The sequence below is a fragment of the Poecile atricapillus genome, chromosome 9 (assembly GCF_030490865.1).
Source record: "Poecile atricapillus isolate bPoeAtr1 chromosome 9, bPoeAtr1.hap1, whole genome shotgun sequence".
NCBI lineage: Eukaryota > Metazoa > Chordata > Aves > Passeriformes > Paridae > Poecile > Poecile atricapillus.
Window position 1 is genome coordinate 7675773 of NC_081257.1, and position 21774 is coordinate 7697546.

Below are 21774 nucleotides of genomic sequence, written 5' to 3' on the forward strand. Positions count from 1 at the left end.
TAAATATCTATTTAAACTAAACAGCCACATAAAGACTTCTCCCTACCAAGAGCTGGACAAATCCTAACCCTTACACCATCTCCCAAGGGGTGACAGCCAGTTTTCTGTAACAATGTATATTCCCAATCCCATTCACTCACCACTTTCATCAAGTAAGTCCTCCTCATCATCCCCATCATTGTCCTCCTCCATCGCCTCCTCCTCATCTTCCTCCTCCTCCTCTTCCATATCCTCCTGCTCCAAGTCCGGGTCCAGGTCCGGATCACTCCCTGAGATTGACTCGTCTGACATGATTCCCAGTGGTGCTCCTTGTGCATTACCTGCTCATGTTCTACCGTGAGGCAGCCCTGGAAGGACACAAAAGAGGTAGGTGAGCCCAGCAAATCCCAACCTTTGAGCCTCAAGGCTCAACATCAGAGCAGCACTATTGCTCCAAAGGAAAAAACCAAATCAGCCTTTTAAATAAGAGACTTAGATACCAGACAAAGCACAAAATCCTCTGTAGAAAACACATGCCATAAAAAATGGATCATAATGGCAGAGGCCCAGCACTGAAGAATCTCCATTCTCTTTGGTATCCCTGACATGCACACAGCAGGAAGATTCCTGGTATCAATGCCTGATTATTCAGAGATGCAAAACTTAATAAATTATATGAACAATCTCAGAACACTACCATCCAAACAGGAAGCATACAAAAAAGGACCAGTGTCAGCATCCCCTCTGGATACCCGTTACCCTGATCCCTGCAAACACCATCACATTGTGCAGATGAGGGTCAGGGACAGAAACCCCCTCCTGCCTCAGCTGTACCCACTACAAAGGTCACCCAGCTCCTCACCACAGCCTAGCTGAACTGTCTGATCCAGCCACACAGCAAAACCAGTGTTATCTTCATAATTTGGGCAGGAGACAACAAAGATCCAGTTCAAAACGTTGAACTTCCTTTGTAAAACAGGGCAGGAAGAATAGTAAACACAAAAGAAGGATGGATCAGACAAAATTTGTGTTTCCTTTCTCTCAAGGACAAGAACTGGGGCTGGCTGTGCATAACTTCTGTTACACCACTCCACTGCATCACAGCAGAAGTTGTGGTAGAACACAAAAATAAAGCCTGAAGAGAGGACCAAGGCAATCACAAAGTTACCAATTTATCTGTTCAGATCGTGCACTCTCACTTCTGGACAGTGATGAGTACTCCTGAGCACTCCTCTTCCATACACACAGAATGATCCTAAAGGAGCTGTGTAAGATGGATGAAAAGAAACACAACCAAGAAAGGAAAATAAAGAAGTCATCTTGATCTTAAGGAACATAAGCAAAGGATGCATTCAAAGATCAAGCTACAGAGGAATTACTACCCACACATTCTCCAAAAGCTTTAAAGAAAGACGAAGGCAACATTTCCTCATCACTCACTTCCCACTGCCCCCTACTTATACCACATTTCCACTGTAAACTATAAAATGTTTGAGAACTAATCAGCCACTTAAAAACAAAAAAAATACTAAACCCCAAACTTCTAAACAGATAAGACAGTTCAAATATCTATAAACACTTAAAATTTCACTTCATGTAACACTTACATTTCATTTTCAGCTGTGTTTCAGCAGTTACCAGATTAACTCAGAAACCTGAAGGTTAGAGACAACACCCCTGTAGCAGAGCTGAAAATCAAACTGTTGAGTATGCTGAATTATTCCAGCTGAAGTCATCAGCTCCTGCTCTGCCCCTCTTGGCTCCTCAATAACACTGAAGATTGTCAGAAAGAAAGTAAACACAGGGAGGAGAAGGCTGTGCAGAGATTGGCTTTGGAACAGGAATCCTTTCACCACTCAGTCCCAGGAGCATTTTACCACCAGGCAGAGACAACTGAAGTCCCTCCACTATTACACGTGTCACACAAAGTAAGTTGGCTTAGTCAAACAGATGGCAGAAAAGGCCAAAACCTGAATTAGCTCAAGTGGAACTGTGCCAGTTTCCACAAGCCAAAGATATTAATTCAGCTTCTGTGGTCTGCTGGTAGGCAGGTACAAGCCCAGTTGCTGCCAGGCTGCTGCAACACGGTAACCTCCAGCATCCCTTGTTTTCTGATGTCTGATGACTTCAGTCAAGGGCTGCAGACACGAAGCTATTTATTATCAGAAGCTTTTCCTAACAAATGTTGTGCTAAAGTCCATGTGTATTTCAAAACAGTGGCTTATTTTTCCTTTTACATAGAAGCAACCAACCAAAGAAACACAAACACTGCTAATATGGCAGCAATGAACTCTCCTCCACAAACAGAAAAAGCAGAAGTGCTGTAATGTCACTGAATGCTCCAGGTCAAAGAATGATACAGTTTCTCCCATCACTATCCTCCTGTGTGTCATCCTCTCAACTTCCATCATGTGTCCCAGAACTTTAAAATAAAAAAAAACCCAAATCAAAACACAAAACATTCTCTAAAAATTGTTTAAAGGCAAGGATATGGGCCCTTGTATTTCTACAGATAAAATCAAACCCAGTGGAGAGCAGCTCTCCCTCAGACAGGAGCACAAAAGGGCTCGAATCTAAGCTTTATTTTTGTTTAGCAGTAAGCACACATTCTGTATAAGCCAGCTCCTGACACCCGCCCCGGCCATATGCAGGAGAGTTAAACACAAGCATTTGAAAAGACTTAATTAAATCTTGCAGAGCTGAGTGAAACAAAGATGTTTAACTCCTCTGTGCCTATTGTCGCGCTGTGTATCTCTGTCCCTTCCCTCCCTGTGCTGGGCTCGCTGCCGCTGCCCGAGCCGGGTCCCGGGAGGGTTCGCACCCTGCCTGGTGCCCAGCCCAGAGCCTGCCCTCGTTTCTCACACCGATCTGACCCACTTCAGAGCCTCCCACCAAGGGGAATTACACAACAGGGCCAGATTGTGGCTGCCGCTCCTGTTTTATGGCTGAGTTATTCCAACCTGCCCCATCTCCTGCCTTTGCACACGCAGGCACACTGCTCAATGTTTAATCATTGCTGGAGGAAGGGCACTCTGAGAGAGATAAACTGATTATCTGCCACTGGGCTCTTCCCAGTGCCGCACTGGATCGGCCAGAAGCTGGCCCCGAGCAGGATGTGTGCTTGAAGAGGGTTACAGCTCTCAGAAATCCAAATCAAACCCTCTGTACCACCCTTCCAGCAGAGAGCCAGCCACCCCTCCAGCACAGTGCCTCAACAGTGGGGAGGCTGCTGAGAAACCAGGCTGTGATATTAGGGGGAAACACTTGGAAAAATTCCTCTTGCTTACTCAGGGAGGAAGAAAGAGCTGTCATGTTTATCCTACCCAGAAGTTAAACCCTGCAATCAACTGCACATCAAATTAACATCCGAGACAGCCTCACTCATGTATTATGTCCTGTCTTTCAACAAAGATAAAAATAGTTCTGAAGTTTTCTGGGCTTTGCTTTTTTAAGGTAGAACACTTCATATAGTACATAAATGCCACGTGCTGATGACTGCCTCCTCCTCAAGCCTGCAGAGAAAGAAGGCCCACTTCTAGATGAGGAAACCTTGAGAATTTGGACACATTTCTGTTCTCCTCATGTTTTTCCTTCACTCTGCAAAGCTTTAAAATCACTTCTCACATGTAAAGTTGAGAGAGAAATGTGAAAGCAACTCTTCCCATTCTACACAATAGTTGTTCCCAGCAGGGCTGTGTATTCCATGTGCCAAACTCTTAGGGGAAACAGCAATCATCAGGGGATGTGGGGACTTAAGGCATTTCTGTACATCACTTTCATCAGAGGATCCACTAGCACTGTAAATAGTAAACCATTATTTAATTAGTTATTATAAATACTATTGAGTAAAAAAGCAAGGATGCAGGACAAGGCAGAATAGAGTCCTTCCTCACTCAAGGAAAAGGAGCAGGATTCCCCCTGTATCTATAGAAAGCCACAAAAGCCAAAGTGACTTTACAGAAGCTCTTTTCCCACTACAACACAAGTGATTTAGGCACAGGACATGCTCCTGAGTACACAACTATCCCATACAAATCCCTTCAAAAAGGGCAGGTTTAACACTAATGCCCCAGTGCTGAACAGTAAAGAGGATTCCATCACCTCTCCAACCTCCAGCCAAGCCCAATATCTGGGACTCATCAAGATTTGTCCCTTAAAGCTGGTTTTGTAACCAAGACTTCACACTGGCCATTGTGGTGCCTGGCCATAGAAACAGGATCAAGCTCCCTGGCAAATCACAAAGATGATTCACACAGACAGTTTAATAAAAACAGATATTTCTAAGTCTGTACTGCATAACGTTCTTCGGTGTCTGTTACACACTCATGTTTTATGGCAATAATAATTTCCTTTTATGTTTTTCTTTTTTGTTTGGCAGCAAAAGACTAAAATGGTTGGTCAGGGCCATAAGATTCCTCTTAATACCCTCAGCTCACACACAAATGCTCCCGACTGGAAGTGTATGAAGGTAACTGCTGGTTCCTTGGGGGAAATTTCATCTACTAGCACCATTTTGGTACCTCATAGACAGCCTTCAGTATCTAGCAGAACATTACTATAAAGGATGCAACTGCATGAGTAAAGGAACTATGAGCTTAAGCTTCTCTATGACAAAATGTAACAGTTTGCAAGAGGTAACTTGCAATGTTATTGCAAAATAACAATTAGTACTTTTCTGTTCCACTTAAAAATCTAGTAAGAAATAAATCTGAGATCAGTGGTTTTGAACAGTTTGATTCGAATAAGCACTATGATTTCTCTAATTTACATTATGCAACATATTAACACCTAAAAGGATACATATTTCTTTCAAAAACGAGGCAACAGTTTTACTATACTAGTCCAGCAGGCCTCTATAGGCTTTAAACAAAGCAAAGAAGTGTTTACTGAAAAATTATATAAATAAAAGGAACTTATTCCCCTCAAATTCCAATTAAAGCCATCCTTAATTGATTACTTCATGATTTAAATCCTTTCTTCCTTTGCAGCCTGAGACTGTTGAGACTCCAGCTACGCAGTTTCTCTGCTGTGACTCACAGCTAACTGGTGGCCACACGCTGCTGGCTGGGAAGGAAGAAAACAATTCTCCTCCTTCATTTCATCTTGTTTAAATCACAAACAAACTAAATGGCATTGATCCCCTTTAACTGATGTGTTCTCCACAGGAATATTAAACTGAAGGAAAAAGAAGCAGCCTGTGAAATCATAAATTGGGGAGCATCTGCTTGTCCTGGACCACCCTTCCAAGGAAGGCAAGTGTGCTTCTCCCCACTCCACAGAAATACTGGACAATAGATCTAGTCTTCACCCACACTGGATGTGAGTATTAAGGAGCCCACTGTGATTTGTGGGGAACAAGAACTGAGAGAAAAAAATAACAGGCTGCTTTTAGAAACACATCCATAGATCAGTTTTGAGACAGTTGCAGGACCTGCTCTTTTATTCTCTCCAGGCTAACAATCTCCCTCCTAAAAGGCACCACAAAACTAAAACCAGACTGAAACTGGTTGTTCCCTCACAACATAAACAACAAAAGCTGCTGCAAAAAAGGGTGGGAGAAATGAAAAAAATAAATAACAAAACCAACCAAAAAATCTTTAAAAACCCCATAAAATCAACCCATAAAGCAAGAAAAGGGAGAGCTAATCCTTCCCCTCTGCTGACATGACAGTGCTGGCACTGAGAATGTGACAATGAACATTACATAAGGCCTGGCTCCCACTGCGATGGGAACAAAAAGAGCCAGTGTGAGTCAATGGCAGCATCTGCAGCTCCTTACACAACCTGAGCATCCATCACCTGCTGTGGGAGCCGCCCCCCAGCCACTGGGTCCTTCTCTCCTGCAGTTCAGGAGGGATGTGGGAACACCCTACTGCCAGCAGTGACAACCTTTTGTAACCCTTAAACAAAATCTGAACTCTCCATAAGGTGCCAACACTCCTTTCCCCACAGACTTTGTGAGGTTCTTCACCTCTGGACACAGCCAGCAGAAATTGGTGAATGTTTTTGTGTTTTTATGTATGTATATATAGATATGTGTGTAATTATTTGCCTAATCATTAAGGCATTGCTTCTAGAAGCAATTTTGTTTAATTGTATTAAAGAAGAAACTGACTATCCATAAGCCAACTCTCTCAAGTACTCAAAATGTCCTCACCAGTGAAGACCACCACAGAAGAGCAGTTTGTTTTTTACTGCATAATAGTTCAGGCTACCTGAGGCAAGAAGCATGTGATCACTTTTGTTTCCAGTAATTACTTACATCTGGACCAACACCATCACAAAATAACAAAAAAATTATCTTACTTGACAGAATCTCCATCTATGCTTTTAACTTCATCAAATTTGATATAAATAGCACTTTATTACGTGCTAAAGGAAACTCTCCTTCCCTGATCACTGTTTCTTTCAAAGCAAACAGCATTTCAATACAAAAACCACTTCTGAGTGTTTTTGTATGTTCTGCCCATGCTACTAGAGCTATAGAAAAAACAACCAAAACCTGTGTAAGGAGTAAAACCTTGAGAAAATATTTCAAATGGTGGGCAAAACTCAATGGCAGAGCACAGTGTGTCAGGATTCCAAACTACATTCAATACATTTTATACAGCAGATTAATTTGGGAAAGACTTGCCTACCTTGCATTAATGATAATCATTCTCAAATTCCAAAAGATAAGTTTGAAAAGTCAGCTCATGGGAGAGGTGTGCCAAGCCTTCTCTTTGTGAAAACCCAAACTATGTCAAGATGTGAGCCAGTTCCCAAGCAGGAAAGATAAAGATAACTGGAAGATCCCCCTGGAATTTAAGCTCTTGTCATACACAGGTGCCAGAGAAGAAGTTATGTAATAAATCAAGATTAAATTCCATAAACAGAAGCAGTGGAACAGAGAGGAGCAAAAAGACACAGAGCTTTTCCCCTCTCAAGGAAAGATCAGTCACTGCCACTTTTTGAAGACAAACTGTGGCTTTGGTCACTGAGATATGCTAACATTATGGCTTACCTCCTTGAAGGGTATCCCCCACAAACAGACTGGAATAATTCATAAAAAATGTTTTCATCTTTCAGGATGAGGAGAATTGCAAGTTTTCCAAATGTTAAAAGGGCTAATTTTATCCTATTTTCTCAGTATCACCCCATCCACACACTCATCTCTCTTTGCCATCCAGAGAAGTCCATCTCCTCACAGGGGGATGATTCACTGCCCTCAGCTGTGTCCCTGCTCAGGAATTGAGCTTTCCCATCTGCAGCAGCCCAGGGCAGCCCCCCATCCGTGTGAGACAGACACCAGTCACATTGCACACTGGCATCACCAGACCACAAAGCAAACACAACTTAACTGTGCCTTGGGTCACAGGTCTGCATTTCAGTACAAAGAATCACAGAGGTCTGGGAGCTTGGTTTTGATGTCCCATCCTTCTCCCTCTTCAAAACTGGATTTAAAATCTGAGATTCTGGTTTACGTAGTTTGTAGAAAAAGGAAGAATTCCGCAAGAGTTTGTTCTTCTTTATTCCCTACCCCACCTCCAGCAATGATAATTACACCAGGGATGAGGAAGTATTTCTTATGCCACCTACAGTTTACCAAAGAAATTTGAACATGAGCGAAAACAAGAAGGAGGAAAACCAAAAATTCCTGAAGTAGGAGGAAATGGAAACAAACAGTTTTGAACTCATGTGATATAACAATTAGCATATGTTAGACCCAATCTGCTGCCAAGTAATCAGACATTAAACTAATTTTTATTGGATTCCAGCATGCATTAAAAATCCATTAAAGGACTAAAAACTGTCATAAACTTCTTTCAGAGTCATTTCCTCCCTGCCACATTGCACAGTGCTGGAAAAACTTAATGTTTAAGTGTCACTTTTCTACTAGTTTTGAGAACAAAGTAACCAAAACCTGTTGATTTTTGCCTTTCCTATTAAACAAGTCAAAATGAAACAGACTGATCCTTACCTATCCGGCACAAATACATCTGTTTTGGTAACACTGACAACACACAGGGAGCTCACATGGAAAGCAATTGGATGAAAGAGCCTCCTGTGCCTGTGTCCTTAGTAATGGAAGCACTTTGGTTGTGCTATGCTGGCTGAAAACTTCCCAATGGTTAGGAAAGGCCTGAAAGGGAAAAGAATGCAGCTTACTGCCTCTCCCCACAGAGCACAAATAACCCAACACACTGCTGAGGGGATCGCTTGGATACACACAAAAGTCACCCCAATGGAGATAATAAATATTATTTCACAAAAGAAATAGAGCTATGAGTCTCATGATATGTATATTATATTATATACAATAATATAAAATTATAAAATTGTGAGTGTACCACTCTACATACTGGAGTTTACTTCCAAAAGAGCTTTAAAAGCAGCACAATGCAAGTTGAGCTAAGGAGATACACAAATATTTGCAGGAAGATAATATATCCTGAGGGATACCATACCCTTCTGGTAAACATATCCAACTGTCCTGTCCCAACATATGTTAAATAGGATATTAACTACCAACCAGCACAAGCATATCCAGTGTTAAGCCAGGAAGGAGCAACTGAAAAGGGACATATGAACAAATTACTGTGAAACACCGTATGACAAATAAGCACCACAAAAATCATCCAGAGAAGTAGCTGCTGGCTACCAAACACAGCTCTTTTAGAGTAAAAATGTCACTACCTCCCAAGTGCATAAATTCACTTAATGTTTGTAAATGCTAGCAATGCCTTTTGCAGTACTTGTTCTTACCAAACACACAATACTGTATATTCATACCCACACAGAATCCAAAATGTTACATTTCCAAGATTCAGAAGCAGAATGACAAAGAGCATTTGGCTGTGATCTTCAAAAAACCCACAACCTTCTGGGTATTCTTTCTCTCAAAGTTAAGAGCAAGTCTCAATCAAGTGCTTTCCCCAAATGACCACTTTTTCTATCAAAGCTCATTTAGCATTTGCAAATACTGCCTGACTGGCAGACGTGCCCAATGAGCAAGAACAGAGGGAACAGCAGGAAAACCAGTTCTTCTTGCGTCCTCTTGCCTTGTTACCATCCCAAGTGAAGGCAACCATATGTCATAAGAAGTCAACATCCCTACAATCAGATGCTGTTATCTCCCCAAATAGACCAGGAATGGAATGTCTTGCCTCGACATCTCCCTGCCTTTTCAATTATTAGTTAGATTATTGAATTATTAGTCTTGAATCATAGAACTGTTGAGTTGGAAAAGAGCTCTAAGATCATAGCGTTCAACTACTAACCCAGCACCACAAAGCTCACCATTAATCCATGTGTCCAGGTGACACATTGATGCATCTTTTAAATCCCTCCATGGCTGGTGACTTCACCACTTCCCTCAACAGCCTGTTCTGATGCTTGACAACCCTTTCAATGAAGAAATCTTGCTTCATGTCCAATCTCCCTGGCACAACCTGAGACCATTTTCTCTTATCCTGTTGCTTGTTCCTTAAGAGACCAACCCCCACCTGGCAACAAACTCCTTTCTGGGAATTGCACAGGGCAATAAGGACCCTCCTGAGCCTCCTCCAGGGTGAGGCCCCTCTGCTCCCTAAGCTGTTCCTCATCTGACTTGTGCTCCAGACCTTTCCTCAGCTCTGTTCCCACTCTGAAGAAGCTCCAGCATCTCAATGTTTTTCTTGTCATGAGGAGCCCAAAGGTGCCTCACCAGCACCCAGCACAGGGGACAGTCCCTGCCCTGCTCCTGCTGCTCACACCATTGCTGGTACAAGCCATTGACTTCCTTGGCCACCTGGGCTCACGTTCAGCCACTGTTGACCAGACCTTTCCTGCTGGGCAGCTTTCCAGATGCTCTGCCCCAGCCTGTAGTGCTGCAGGGGGGTGCTGTGGCCTTCCTGCCTCCCACGAGATCAATGCTCCTGCCCAAACTTGTACCACATGCAAACTTACTGAGGGTGCCCTCGATCCTCTCATCCAAGTAACTCCTGAAGAACTTTTACTCAAGATATTCAATAGGTGTGGCCCCAATACCAAACTCTGGGAAATCCCACTAGTGCCCAGCTGGATGTGGCGCCATTCTCCACTACTCTGGGCTTGGCCAGTTTTTTTGCCCAGTCATTTAACTGAATTTGCTCATTTATCTAATTGTAGGAATTCTTGATTACTATTGATTTGGGCTGAAGTATGAAATACGTGTAGTAATTACAACTCTTATTTTGATGGGTGATTTTGGGTACAGTTAACAGCATTCTTTAACAGAGAAAACTAATTACATTGCACTTCCAAAGCAGATTTACTGGCAATGCTGTAAAATCTCAATCAACTTCATTCATAGTTGTCCCCTTGCTAGGAATGAAGGAGGCAAATGATAAAAGTTAAAGACTTTCTTATCACAATAAAGGGACAGATATTCACAAAGAGGTTCCACACTAGCACAGAGGCAGAGTATCTCATTCTGTTCAAATAAGCATTTCAGTGACCAGAAGTATTGATTAAATGAAACATAAGATCTCCTCTCTTGCTTTTTGTGAGTGCTATGGTAAGTACAGGAGAAAGGAAAAGGCACCGCTAAACAATTTTTTGTAAGAGAGGAAAAAAAAGAGAGCATTTTCCTACAGAATCTGTATGACTAAGCAGATCACCCACTTCTCCAGTGTTCTCTACTCATTATCTGGGTCTTACTTCTCTCAAGCAGTTAACTATTGTCATTATAAAATAAACAAATTCAGATAACAGACCTGAACTACTCCCATTCATTGGAGAACAGGATGTGAAGTTACAGTTGACAGGCTAGGGTAAATTTTACTATGCATTGTCCAGAATTAAGAGCTCCCCCCAACCAAAAAAAAAAACAACCCAAAAAAACCCAGCTTCCCCAGGACATTCTTCTTCAGAGATAACAGGACCACATACCAAGACTGTGGGAAAAATCAGGAGAAAAAAAAAAAAAATCTCTTCTGGGATAACAGCTTTTCCCCAAATATCTGATCTCAAATGCACTCCTTCAATTTCAAATCTTCTCTATTCCATGCAACAATCACCTTGACACCCAGTTTTCAAGGCAACTGTTTCTCCCTACTTGGATCCTGTGTTACACTTCATGCACTAAGCACAAAAAGCCACTGGTCTTGTAAGGCTTATTTCTTGGTCCTGGTTCCCTAAATTCCTTGACACCTACGGACAAGGAACTTAAAATCCAACTGATGTCACCACTCCTACAACTTCTCAATTTAAGAAAATATTCTTTGTTCCTGCTATCTCCTCCACCCAACATCCCCTACAAAAGCAAGCTGGTTTTTTTTACTTCCTATGCCCGGAAGCTTGTGTTTGGTTGCTGAGGTGCATTCCAGAACCCAGGCACTTTTTTAAAGGAAGGAATATACAGCTCTTGCACTACTTTGGGAAAGGAGACGCCACAGCCAGCTGCCTTTTCACACAAGAGTTAAGTAGCAATGCTGCAAGAGTAATCAAACCTCTGGGCAGTTATGTTACACTGGGAATACTGCTCCTTTCACTTCCATCAGTAAGTGATTCAAATAATAAATGCAGAGACTGAATAAAACAGCACATTAAACAGAAGATGCCAACCAAACCCTGATGCTAAACCCACCAATTAGAGACAGAGACCTGCCTTGACACTGACAGAGAGTTTTCAGACTTCACAGGCACCAGAAGGGCAATAAACATTTGGCCTTGATTAAATTACCCATTTTTCCTGTTGCTGACTGCAGCCTCCCAGGCCTCGGACACATTTTCTGCAGCAGCTGCTCTTTTCCCAACTCACACACTGCTCCCAGACCGTGCTAGCATAACCCTCTGCGTGGCTGGACAGCAAACTGATTCAGCTGAAAACCTACCTGGAAGCAAAATTCAGTTCCCAAATGTGATTTATCACAAAGTTGCATGAGAAGCTGTGCAGGCACAAAGGAGAATTAAAAACAGTGAGAGGGTGAGAATGTGCAGCCCTGGGTATGGGCTGATCAAGCTGGAGTCACTGTCACCAAGGCCATGCTCTAAGCAGCCCTATACTGCTCCAGTGCAGGGGACAGACAGCATTTCTATTTGAGAAAGTGAGATGGTCCCTGTGACAAAGCTGCCTTGCCTTCAAAACTCCAATGGATGGTGCATGTAGCCAAGGGGAGATAATCTTCTCAATTATCTCTTTCTTTGAATAGTCATAGCATCACTATGTGGTTTGTGCAAAGTGGTTCTGAACTTCATTTTGCTGGACTTTTTCAATTGAAAAAGCCAATGCAATTGCCACTCAAAGCACAGAAGTATCATGTCATGCAGTCAGACACCCTTCCTGCACACATCTCTCTCCCCACAGCAAACACTCTTAAACTGCCCAAAGCTTAAAGCAAAATACACTTCCTCTTGTAAGTCCTTAGCATGTAGCACCTTTAGTGAGAGCCTCTGTAAACAGATCCTTCCAATTACACACAGGCACCAGAAAAAGCAGGATAAGGCTCTGTTTTAGGGAACAGGAAGATAAGCTGTCCCAACCTTGAGACACTGATAACCCACACTGACAGAAATTTCTCTGGGTCAGGGCATGTCCCCTCCTAAAGGCACTTGGGGGACTTGTTAAAGAACACTTCTATGGGGTGACAAAAGGAAGTAATGCAATCTGCATCATGAGAACAAATGGGTAATTTCTTTAACCTCACGAGAAGAATTTACTTTGGCTGTAATGACCACCCCCCCCACCCATTATCAAGGGATGATTTTGGTACTTGAATAAGAGAATCACTTTCTTTAGCCCTCTGCCTTTGTTTTCTTCTTGTATCTTATGTCTGGGATAAGCAGATATTCCTGGGCTGTCCCAGAACACAGACCTTTCCCCAAAATGCAGCCAAGAGTGACTGTGGGGATCTGGCTATAAATACATACTGGTATATGTAGCCTCTCATGCACATCCCCTGTGTTTGTCTTGTGTTTGTTTCACTCAACACTTGAACTTCACCCAAACTGTTCAAAGAGGCATAAACACCCTTGGTATGAGGTCCTAAAAGTCTTCTCTCATCCTTCCTTCTCACAAGAATGATGTTGCCACTCAAAAGACCACTCCCCTTAGTCTCAGTTTTCTGACCCAGGCCGCAGGTAAACTTTTTCACATTCTATAGCTTATACTAAATAATGTCACAGCCAAGCAGAGATAAAAGTGAGAAGTGACAGGTCCCCTCAATAACCATGAGAAAGATACCTGTCTGATATAGGATACAGGAAGAGTTCCAGCACTTTAAGACCAAATGAAATAAAAAATCTGAAATCCTTATCTCCTGAATTCTACAATCTCCTCCAAACCCCAAAATTTTATACAGACTCCCAGACAATTAACTCTGTTCACCTTCAACCTTCCCTGCCATAAAGCAAATGCAAAGAGAAGCCAGCAGATCACTGTGGGGAGGGGGGGGAGGTAAAGAAACTGTTCACTTATAACCACTTCTGTCTCTCTTCACTGCCTGCCTTCTCTCTGTCAGCAAAATGGGTCAGACAAGATAACAGAAAGGAGAGCAAGAGATGCAGAGGAGACACACCCCCTCCAAGCTGCAAGGAGATGAAAGATAAACAATTTCCTTCAACAGAGGGATTTACCTCCAAGTCTTCCAGCACAAGCCAGCCCAGGAGTGCAAAAAAAAGGAATACAAGACAACCTGCCATGAGCAGAGCATCCAGCATTTCCCACGACCCCTCCTCTGACACATGACTGGGCACACACCCATCCTGTGATGGGGAAAAGATCAGGATGTCTGGAAAGGTGCCTAGCAGGCACAAGCTGCTGTCACAGCCAGACCAGTTTCCATTGTACTTCCAGAAGGCTTTAGGAAAACATCCCAAACCAGTTGTCCATGGGTGACCAGTAATCTCCCTAAAGGCCGAGGCAGGAGAGGACCCACAGTTTTTTCCTCTCTACATCCTTCACTGCTTTGGCAGACAGAACACAACAGAAACCATTCTTCTGGTGGACAAGGGACACACTGATTTCACGCTAGCAGAGACACACAAGGCACAACTTAAGCATCCACACTCGGCTACCTCTGCCAGCAAGAACACATGCAATTTCTTCCTCCAATGAAAAAGCAATTTCTACAGAATGCAGAGACTACTCACTACTGGAGTAAACATCTTCAGAGTACATTATCAGATTTTTTTGAGGAAAAACACTGGGGAAGATATTCCAACCTCTTCAGGAAATGAAACAGCTACCCCTGTCCTTCCCCATACAGCCCCTTCCTCCCCCCATCACCAAAATGACAGCACTTCCCAAACAAAAGAGACCACAAATATTTGATTTCATTTAAGTACATGATGCATACAAGCACATTTATACCCTCAAGAGAAAACATACACTTAATAGATTCAAAGGAGTGCTATAAGAGAACAACTACCACCACCAGATGCCTTGACTGACTCCAGCACGTGCAGGAGGAGTCTGAACACGACTGGGTGAGATCTGTTTAGCAAGTGCCAATGCCCCTGCACTTGTATGGTGCCAGGTACACTCATACAATTACAGTGCATTTCCTCACCCATATCTTCCAAATGATAATCCATCCTGACTTGATGACTTTGAGAGATGGAGACATCCTAATTTTCCTTAATACTTACAAGCATCTTCCTAATGTCTTCAGTGGTTGATCACATTCACTGTGCCTTTTTCCTAATTTGAAATAATCTTTTTAATTTCCAGGCACTGGCTTCTATTGTATCTTTTTTCACTAAATTAAAGAGCCCTCTGGTACACAGCCTTTTCTGCCCTAAAAAAAATTGAAAAACTTTTAAGTACCTTGTGATAAGCTAAACCGATTGAGCTGTTCAAGAAAAAGTTTTATAATGAGCAGTTTAATCCCTCAAATAATATTGAACCCTACATCTTTCTTGCCTTTGAACATCTCTTTAAAAACACCAACATTAAACCTTGTCAAAATACTCTGCAACTGATTTCACCTCTCTGTCCTTATTCAGTATTTCCTGTTATTATGAATGTACATTAGTATTAAAAAATTAATTAGCTTATTTTAAGCTCTGAGGACTCACTGCCATATATTTGCTCTGCTCCTGCCATCCTTTCCAAGGTCACTGGTTTCTGAAAGCACAATTCTGTATTCTAAACCTACAGCCTCCAGTCTTTCCCATAACATGCATAACATGCTCCAGCTCTATAAAAACATTTGGCCATATTAAAACCAGTTACCCAAACAATTCAGAGGACACTGTAAGCTGCTGTTCCCTTCTTCATGCTTCACCACTCAGGCACAACCTTTACATAATCCACAAATTTGAACAGCTCTAATTTCATGTTTTCTTCCAGGCCACTGACAAGAATACTACAAAGCTCTGGACCTACTATAAATCCCTGAAAAAATCCTCCATTCATATTCTATTTTCCACATCTACTGTTTTTAATCCAGTTGTTGACTCACAGATCATACATGAAACTGTATCTGTTAAACAAGATTCACTTTTCAACAACACCCTCACTGACTGAAGCAGTCATGGGAATACAATTACCACACAAATCCCATTTGTAAGTATGTGTTTGATACAAGAGATTTAATTAGAATTTTTTGATCTTCCAGAGCACCGCTACTCCCCAGCTACATAAGAGAGTCTCTTTTGCTTCACTACTTTTGAGTAAATCCCACCAGCAGCCCTCCTCAATCAATTCCTTTTTAAGCAACATTCCATTTTGCATGTTGACTCAGCAGGCAGTCAGAGCACCTGTGCTCCACTATCCACTACCAGGCTTTGACAGGTCCATGGGTTTTGTTTGGTTTGGGGTTTGGTTGGTTGTTGTTGTATCAGCAACAAACAGCTAGAGTAATTCACATAAGATCAATACATTTTAACAACCTATTTATTCTGGATTCAACAACTCCAAATATAATAATACACACTTCATTGATGCGGATGTTGTAGGTAAGACTTAATAAACTGAAGAAAAACCTTTGGTGAATTACCACGTCTCTAAAACATCATTTCCACAGTTCTGTTGGGTTAGAAAAGTTCTCTTCACAAGAATTTTAGATAAAAAATTTCACTGTGAAGAGAAGAAAGTACAATTCAAAATTGTATTATTTTGTTAATTATGTTACTTCCACCATGTTTCAATTACTTCCCATTCTGTGTTTGCCCTACAAACTCTTTGTACCAGACCAGCCAGATTCTGCACTTTTCTGTTGGTCAATTCTGCCCTCGTATAGCTCCACTTCTTTGTTAATTAGATCAAGCTAGTTTGACATAGAGAACACCAGAGTAAAGTTTTCTGCCAAATCACCACAAAACCCCTTTAATTGCTTTTATAAGTTCAATGCCTCTCTTATATAAGGCATGTTGTTCTGCACCTGACCCAAGTCCTCCTGGTTCAGCGTTAAGTTTCAATGTATTTGTAACCCAAGAAAGCATGTTGAGCTTTTACACCTTTGGTTTTCTACCTATCTTCCATCAAAGGTCTACCAGCATTGGAACAGTTACAGTGGCAGAAGAGAAATTTTGTAATATACTTAATTCTTGGCTAGCTTTTACCAGTACCATTGTGTGTACAGGTACAGAGGAGAAGGAGGAGAGAATAACTCAAGTCATACCAGCAAGAAACTGGTCCATCTCATCAGCTCTCCTTTGTGTCAAACAGATGTCCAAGAAGCAAATGGTAGCTGCAATTTGCAGCTCAGAAATTCCTCTTAGGATTTAGGGCAGTAGTAGAGGGCAGCGTTTGTATGGTTTGAATGCTGCACTCTGTGTTTGTACCACAAGCTGCACTGATTGCATCTAACAGATTTCTTCAGCCAGTTTCAAAGCAACTGGCCAACAGTCTTCCCTTAAAGATTTCTGCATGTTTGAATGAGATCTTCAGTCATGAAGTTATTCAGCACTTTTCCCCAGCACAGGATCAATAATTCCTCCAGACAAGTGCTTACCAGCCTTTACATCTTTTCCAATTCTTGAATAACTGAGTGTCACTAATACCAAACTTGGATCATTCTTCCTTTCTTTGTTTGTGCATTTCAACTTGCAGATACAGTCTCAGAACAGCAGCTTTGGGACAAGCTGACAGGCCACCCCAGAGGGCTTCAAATCACTGCTCCTACTTGCAGGTTTTAGAGCATGCTGAAAATGCTGCTATGAGGTCTAAGTGATGGGTGTAACACTTCAAGTGAGTCACAGATACCTTTGAAACGCCACAAGATTTTTAGAAGTGTCAGACTGACCCCAACTCCAGCATCACCACTGAGTAAGAGCAAGATTTCAATTACTACAGCTGCTCTGAGATTACAATAGCACTGAATCAGCCTTGCTCACAGGACTGCACAGAAATTCTGCTATTCCACATCAGGCATAAATTGAGTCAATGGTATATCTGACCTTTAAGAATTTCTGAAAGGTTATTTTCTATACCTTGAGATATTTTTCAAAGTAAAAAAAAATTATTGATATTCTTATGCAGTTTTATATCTGTATGAATGAAAGTGATATCTATTTTTTCACTTTTTCCCCTCAAAACTTGTTCCAACTTCAGATATACTAATTTTGTCAGCAAATGTGAAGCTGGCATTTGCTGGTTACCACATACAAATATACTGATCAATAACTCACTGTTATTTAGAATGTCATGCCACCAGCAAGCTGGTTTTAAAAAATTATGACTTAAAAAAAAAGACAAACAACAAAACAATACCACCAGAAATCCCCAGAAACTCAAGCAGCTTCTAAAGGTTCTACAAATTTTACCTTCTCATGGCTACCTTCTTTCTTCTCCCAGTATATGACACTTGATTTCATCAGCTAATTCTGTACCTTTGTCAAACAACAAATGATTGTTTATTATTTCATCATTCCCATTCATCTTTAAGATTGTTTTTTAATAAGCATAAAGCCCTAAAAATTAAATGTGAGGTTTCTAAAAGTTAACAAAAACCAAAATTTTCATTCAATGCTTCAAATTACCTAAATATCAGATTCTACAAAAGTCTTCTGTGCTGGCAAAAGTACTCACTAAGCACTGATCTGGGGGGCAGGGGAAACCCCAGCTCTCTATAAATTATTTTTATATAGCTAAAATGTTGCTCAAACACAACAAATTCCTGTCTTGAGACGAGCATTCTCTGAAACAAGTTCAGCTGTAATTAACTCAACAATCAAGTAAATATAATGCAGAAATTATTTTGTGTAAGTAGAAAACATGTCTCAAAACTGTATCTGTACCAAGGTTTTAGGAATAGCAAATAGTACTTTAACCTCTGCAGGAACTAAGTTCTGGAGAATTAGGTTTAAAATAAGAGACTTTGTTAGCACAGAATATTTATCCCACAGGGTATTGTCTCCCAAAGACCTCTAAGCACCTGATGGAAACAAGTTCAGAGAAATTACAGAAACTCACTGCACGGTGACTAACAATTCTTAGAAACCTTGTACCCAACTGTTTAATTCAATTCACACCCAAAACCCAACATATTTGAAAGCACACTTTCTGCATTGTTACATTCTGGATTGGATCAAATGGGATTCAACTCCATCCCCTTGGGAAAAGCTTGCCACTCCCTAGCACAGTAACTTGATGCAGCTCAAGGAAGTGTTTGAACCAAAAAAATTTTGAGAAATAAAGTGAAGGCAACAGGCAGACCTGTCAGCTGGGAAGTCAGGATATGTGTGACAGCAGAAGACTTAGGAAAGGGAGCCAGGGAGCCAAGAGTCACACTAGTGACAAGTGGAATATGTGGAAAAGGATGAAACAACTACTGCTCAGTGCTGCAGGTGGTGTGATTTGACACGTGTGTGTACCCACACACGTACGTGTGCACATGAATGAGGCTCTCTGCAGAGCTGTGTGGCAGGAGGGTGAGAGACATGGGTGGTGAGCACGTGTGTACAAATACACCCCTGCACACAGGAGATGCAACACATGGTGATAGCACTGGGCTGTGCCAACAGCAGCACAGCCACCCTGATCCAGGGAAACCATGGCTCCCTGGCACTCGGCACTTTTCAGAGCCATTGGAAACACCACAGGCAGTTTTGGGCACCCCCAGGACATGACAGGCGCTGATAAACCAGAGTGGGTTTGGTGGAGGGCTACCAAGATGCTCACAGGGACAGAGCTGTGTGAAGAGAGGCTGTGGGAAATGGGGAGGTCAAGACTGGAGAAGAAAAGGCTTTGGGGAGCTGACAGCAGATCTACTGGACCTACACATGGCTCTGTGCACAGGGGCACGTGGCAGGACATCAGACACAAACTGCAATGGTGCAGGTGTGACCTGACCTAGAGAAAAGGTCTTTCCTGGTGTGAGGATGGTCAAGCACCAGAACAAGGACACAGAAACTGACAAACTTTGTCTTTGGAGGGTTTAAAACCTGAATGAACAAAGTCCTGGTCTGACCTTGGTGTACATCCCACTTTGAGCAGCAGGTTGGACTAGACACCTCTTGAGGCCCTTTGCAGTCTGAATTATTCCAACTATTATGCAGCTTGGATCCCAGAAAACTCTACAATGTCCTGTTACAAATTTACTAAGCCAGTTATACCTTTCAAATCTTCACTAAAATACAACCATTATTGAGAGGAGACAAAACCTATGATGTTCGGTACATCTCCTCACAAAAACACAGGTTCCCACCCAGGATCTGGAATAGCCCTGAGTGTCAAATCTGGAATTGCAAGAGATTTTAGAGGCACAGAAGTTACCAGTTACCTGAGTGCAGTACAAGTGGAAGTACAAGTACCCAGTGCCTAAACATTCAGAGCTTTTTTGGGAGACGATGGTATTTACTCAGAGACAGAAAACATCACACATCCACAACAGCTCTTCCTTAAAGTAGCGACTGTATATTTCTTGAAAATTTCACGTTCAAGACCTACCCTTAAGGAACAACCCCTACATTCTGATGCTGTAAAGGTGATGCTGTAGTATATGCAGGGTGTACAGCTCCACACCTGGGAAAAAAAGCCTCACTTAGTGAACCAAAACCATGCCAGCTCCTACCAAGAGTACCTGCAGTGGTCTAAGCAGACTGTTTTGTTTTCATTCTTCTGCTGGGTGCTGCTGCCCCTAGAGCAGAGCTACTTAAACAAAGGCTGTTTATTCTAAATTAACTGACTCTGCATTGAAGCACATAGAGACCACTCACAAGGTCCATTACTCTAAGTCAGAAGAGGAGCTATCACCTTCAACCAGGCAGCAGATAATCTTGAACCAACACAGACGTTTCTGCAGTGATTTCCTATAGACTCAGTGATTATCCACCCAGCATGATGCTTGCATAACCATACAAAGGATATTCAATGTTAACAAAGTTCTAAAGACAAACAAATGTAACCATCTTATTAGCATAAAAAACCCAAACAAACTCCAAACAAACAGAAAAACACGGTTATTTCCTTTTACTGTTCAGGTTTCTACTGTTTGGTGTTTTGGGTTCAGGCTGGGTTTTTTGGTTTTTGTTTTGTTTTTTATGAAAATTCCCCTACCTGCATATAGACTGGAGGGATGTAGTAAGAACTTTTTCAAGTACCATTTTTGTACCAATCGACTAAGAGACAGGAGAGGATTTCAATGGAGTTTATGAGCATCTCTCAAATGTGAGCACAGAAACATACACCCAAAACCTATTCCTCGGAAGGAGCAAGTTAAAAAGCTGTGAGACGGAATCCGGAGAGGAGAGGTAACAAGATCAGCAGCACCAGCTCAGCACACCGAGCCTTCCCCTTCCTCAGCTCACAAACAAGTCTCACACAGACAATAAATTATGACTTTGCATGTCTGTTTACCAGTCCCATAGACCATGTTTACCAGTACCACAGATCACTGCTGCTCGGCCACAGCAGAGCGTGACACCCGCTGTACCCGGGCTCCGCCAGGCCCTTCCGTCTCCGCACGGCCAGCACGGACGGGCCCCCGGGAGCCACGGCACCCCACAGGGGGCATGCGCACCCCCCGGCTCCCCCACAACCACAACCTCGCTCAGGCCCCGAAGCTCGGCCAGGCGAGCCCCGGGCCGGCCGCCTCTCTCCCGGTGGCGGGTGCAGCCTCAGCCCCGGGCCCAGCCCCGCAGCCCCCGGCTGCTCGCCCCGCACCGGGACCCGCCCCCCGGGCGGCCCGGCAGCACCGCCCCTCCGCCCTCCCACCCCCGCAACGCTCCCGGCCCCTCGGACCGCGGCAGCCGCTCCCCCGCCGCCCCCACTCGGCGCCCACCGCGGGCCGGGCGGGCGCCCCGCGCCGCTCCGCGCACAGCCCCGGCGGGGCGGGCGGGCCTCCGCCGGCGTGCCCCTGCCCGGCCCGCTCCCATTGTGGCGGCAGCCCCGCAGCGCTGCGCTCTCACCTGGACGGCGGGCGGGGGCTGCGGCCCGGCGGCCCCGGGAGCTGCGGCCGCCCCGGGAGCTCCGGGAGCTGCGGCCGCCCCGCCGCCTCCTCCCGCCTCCGCCGCTCCTCGGGCTCCGCCGCCGCTCGGGGCCGCCCCCCGTCGCAGCGCCCGCCTCGTCCCCCGGGCAGCAACAGGCGCCTCCGCCGCGAAGGTTCCGCAGGGCGCAGAAAGGTTCCCCCCGGCCCCAGGGGTCCCGGGGCTGGAGCGGGATGAGGCGGGATGCGGGGCCCGGGCTGCCTCTGCCGGTTCCATCGGCTGTGAGGAGAGCGACTGCAAGGGGCAACCCCCCACCGCCCGCGGAAAGCTGCTAATTAGCCACAGGGAGCCGTGGTCATTCAGGCTGAGTAGCCTCGGGGGCCTCTCCTCCAGCCGCCCTCAAGGCAGGGACAGTAAGAAGCTTGGCTCTGGGCCTTGGCCCATCGAGGTTAAATCCCTCCACATGCATAAAAACCCATCAGG

At 43.6% G+C, this 21774-nt stretch overlaps 1 protein-coding gene across 2 annotated transcripts in view; it reads right to left on the reverse strand.

Moving 5' to 3' along the window:
* Window positions 1-21421, reverse strand: part of RAD54L2 (RAD54 like 2) — a 67910-nt gene extending 46489 nt beyond the window's left edge. For both annotated transcript variants that reach the window (XM_058844642.1, XM_058844640.1), the window contains exons 1-2: window positions 21274-21421; window positions 141-347 (exon numbers count right to left, since the gene is read on the reverse strand). In XM_058844642.1, the coding sequence (XP_058700625.1) occupies window positions 141-291 (151 nt within the window). In that variant the 5' untranslated portion in view covers window positions 292-347; window positions 21274-21421. The remainder of the gene's footprint in view (window positions 1-140; window positions 348-21273) is intronic.
* Between the last annotated feature and the right edge of the window lie 353 nt (window positions 21422-21774).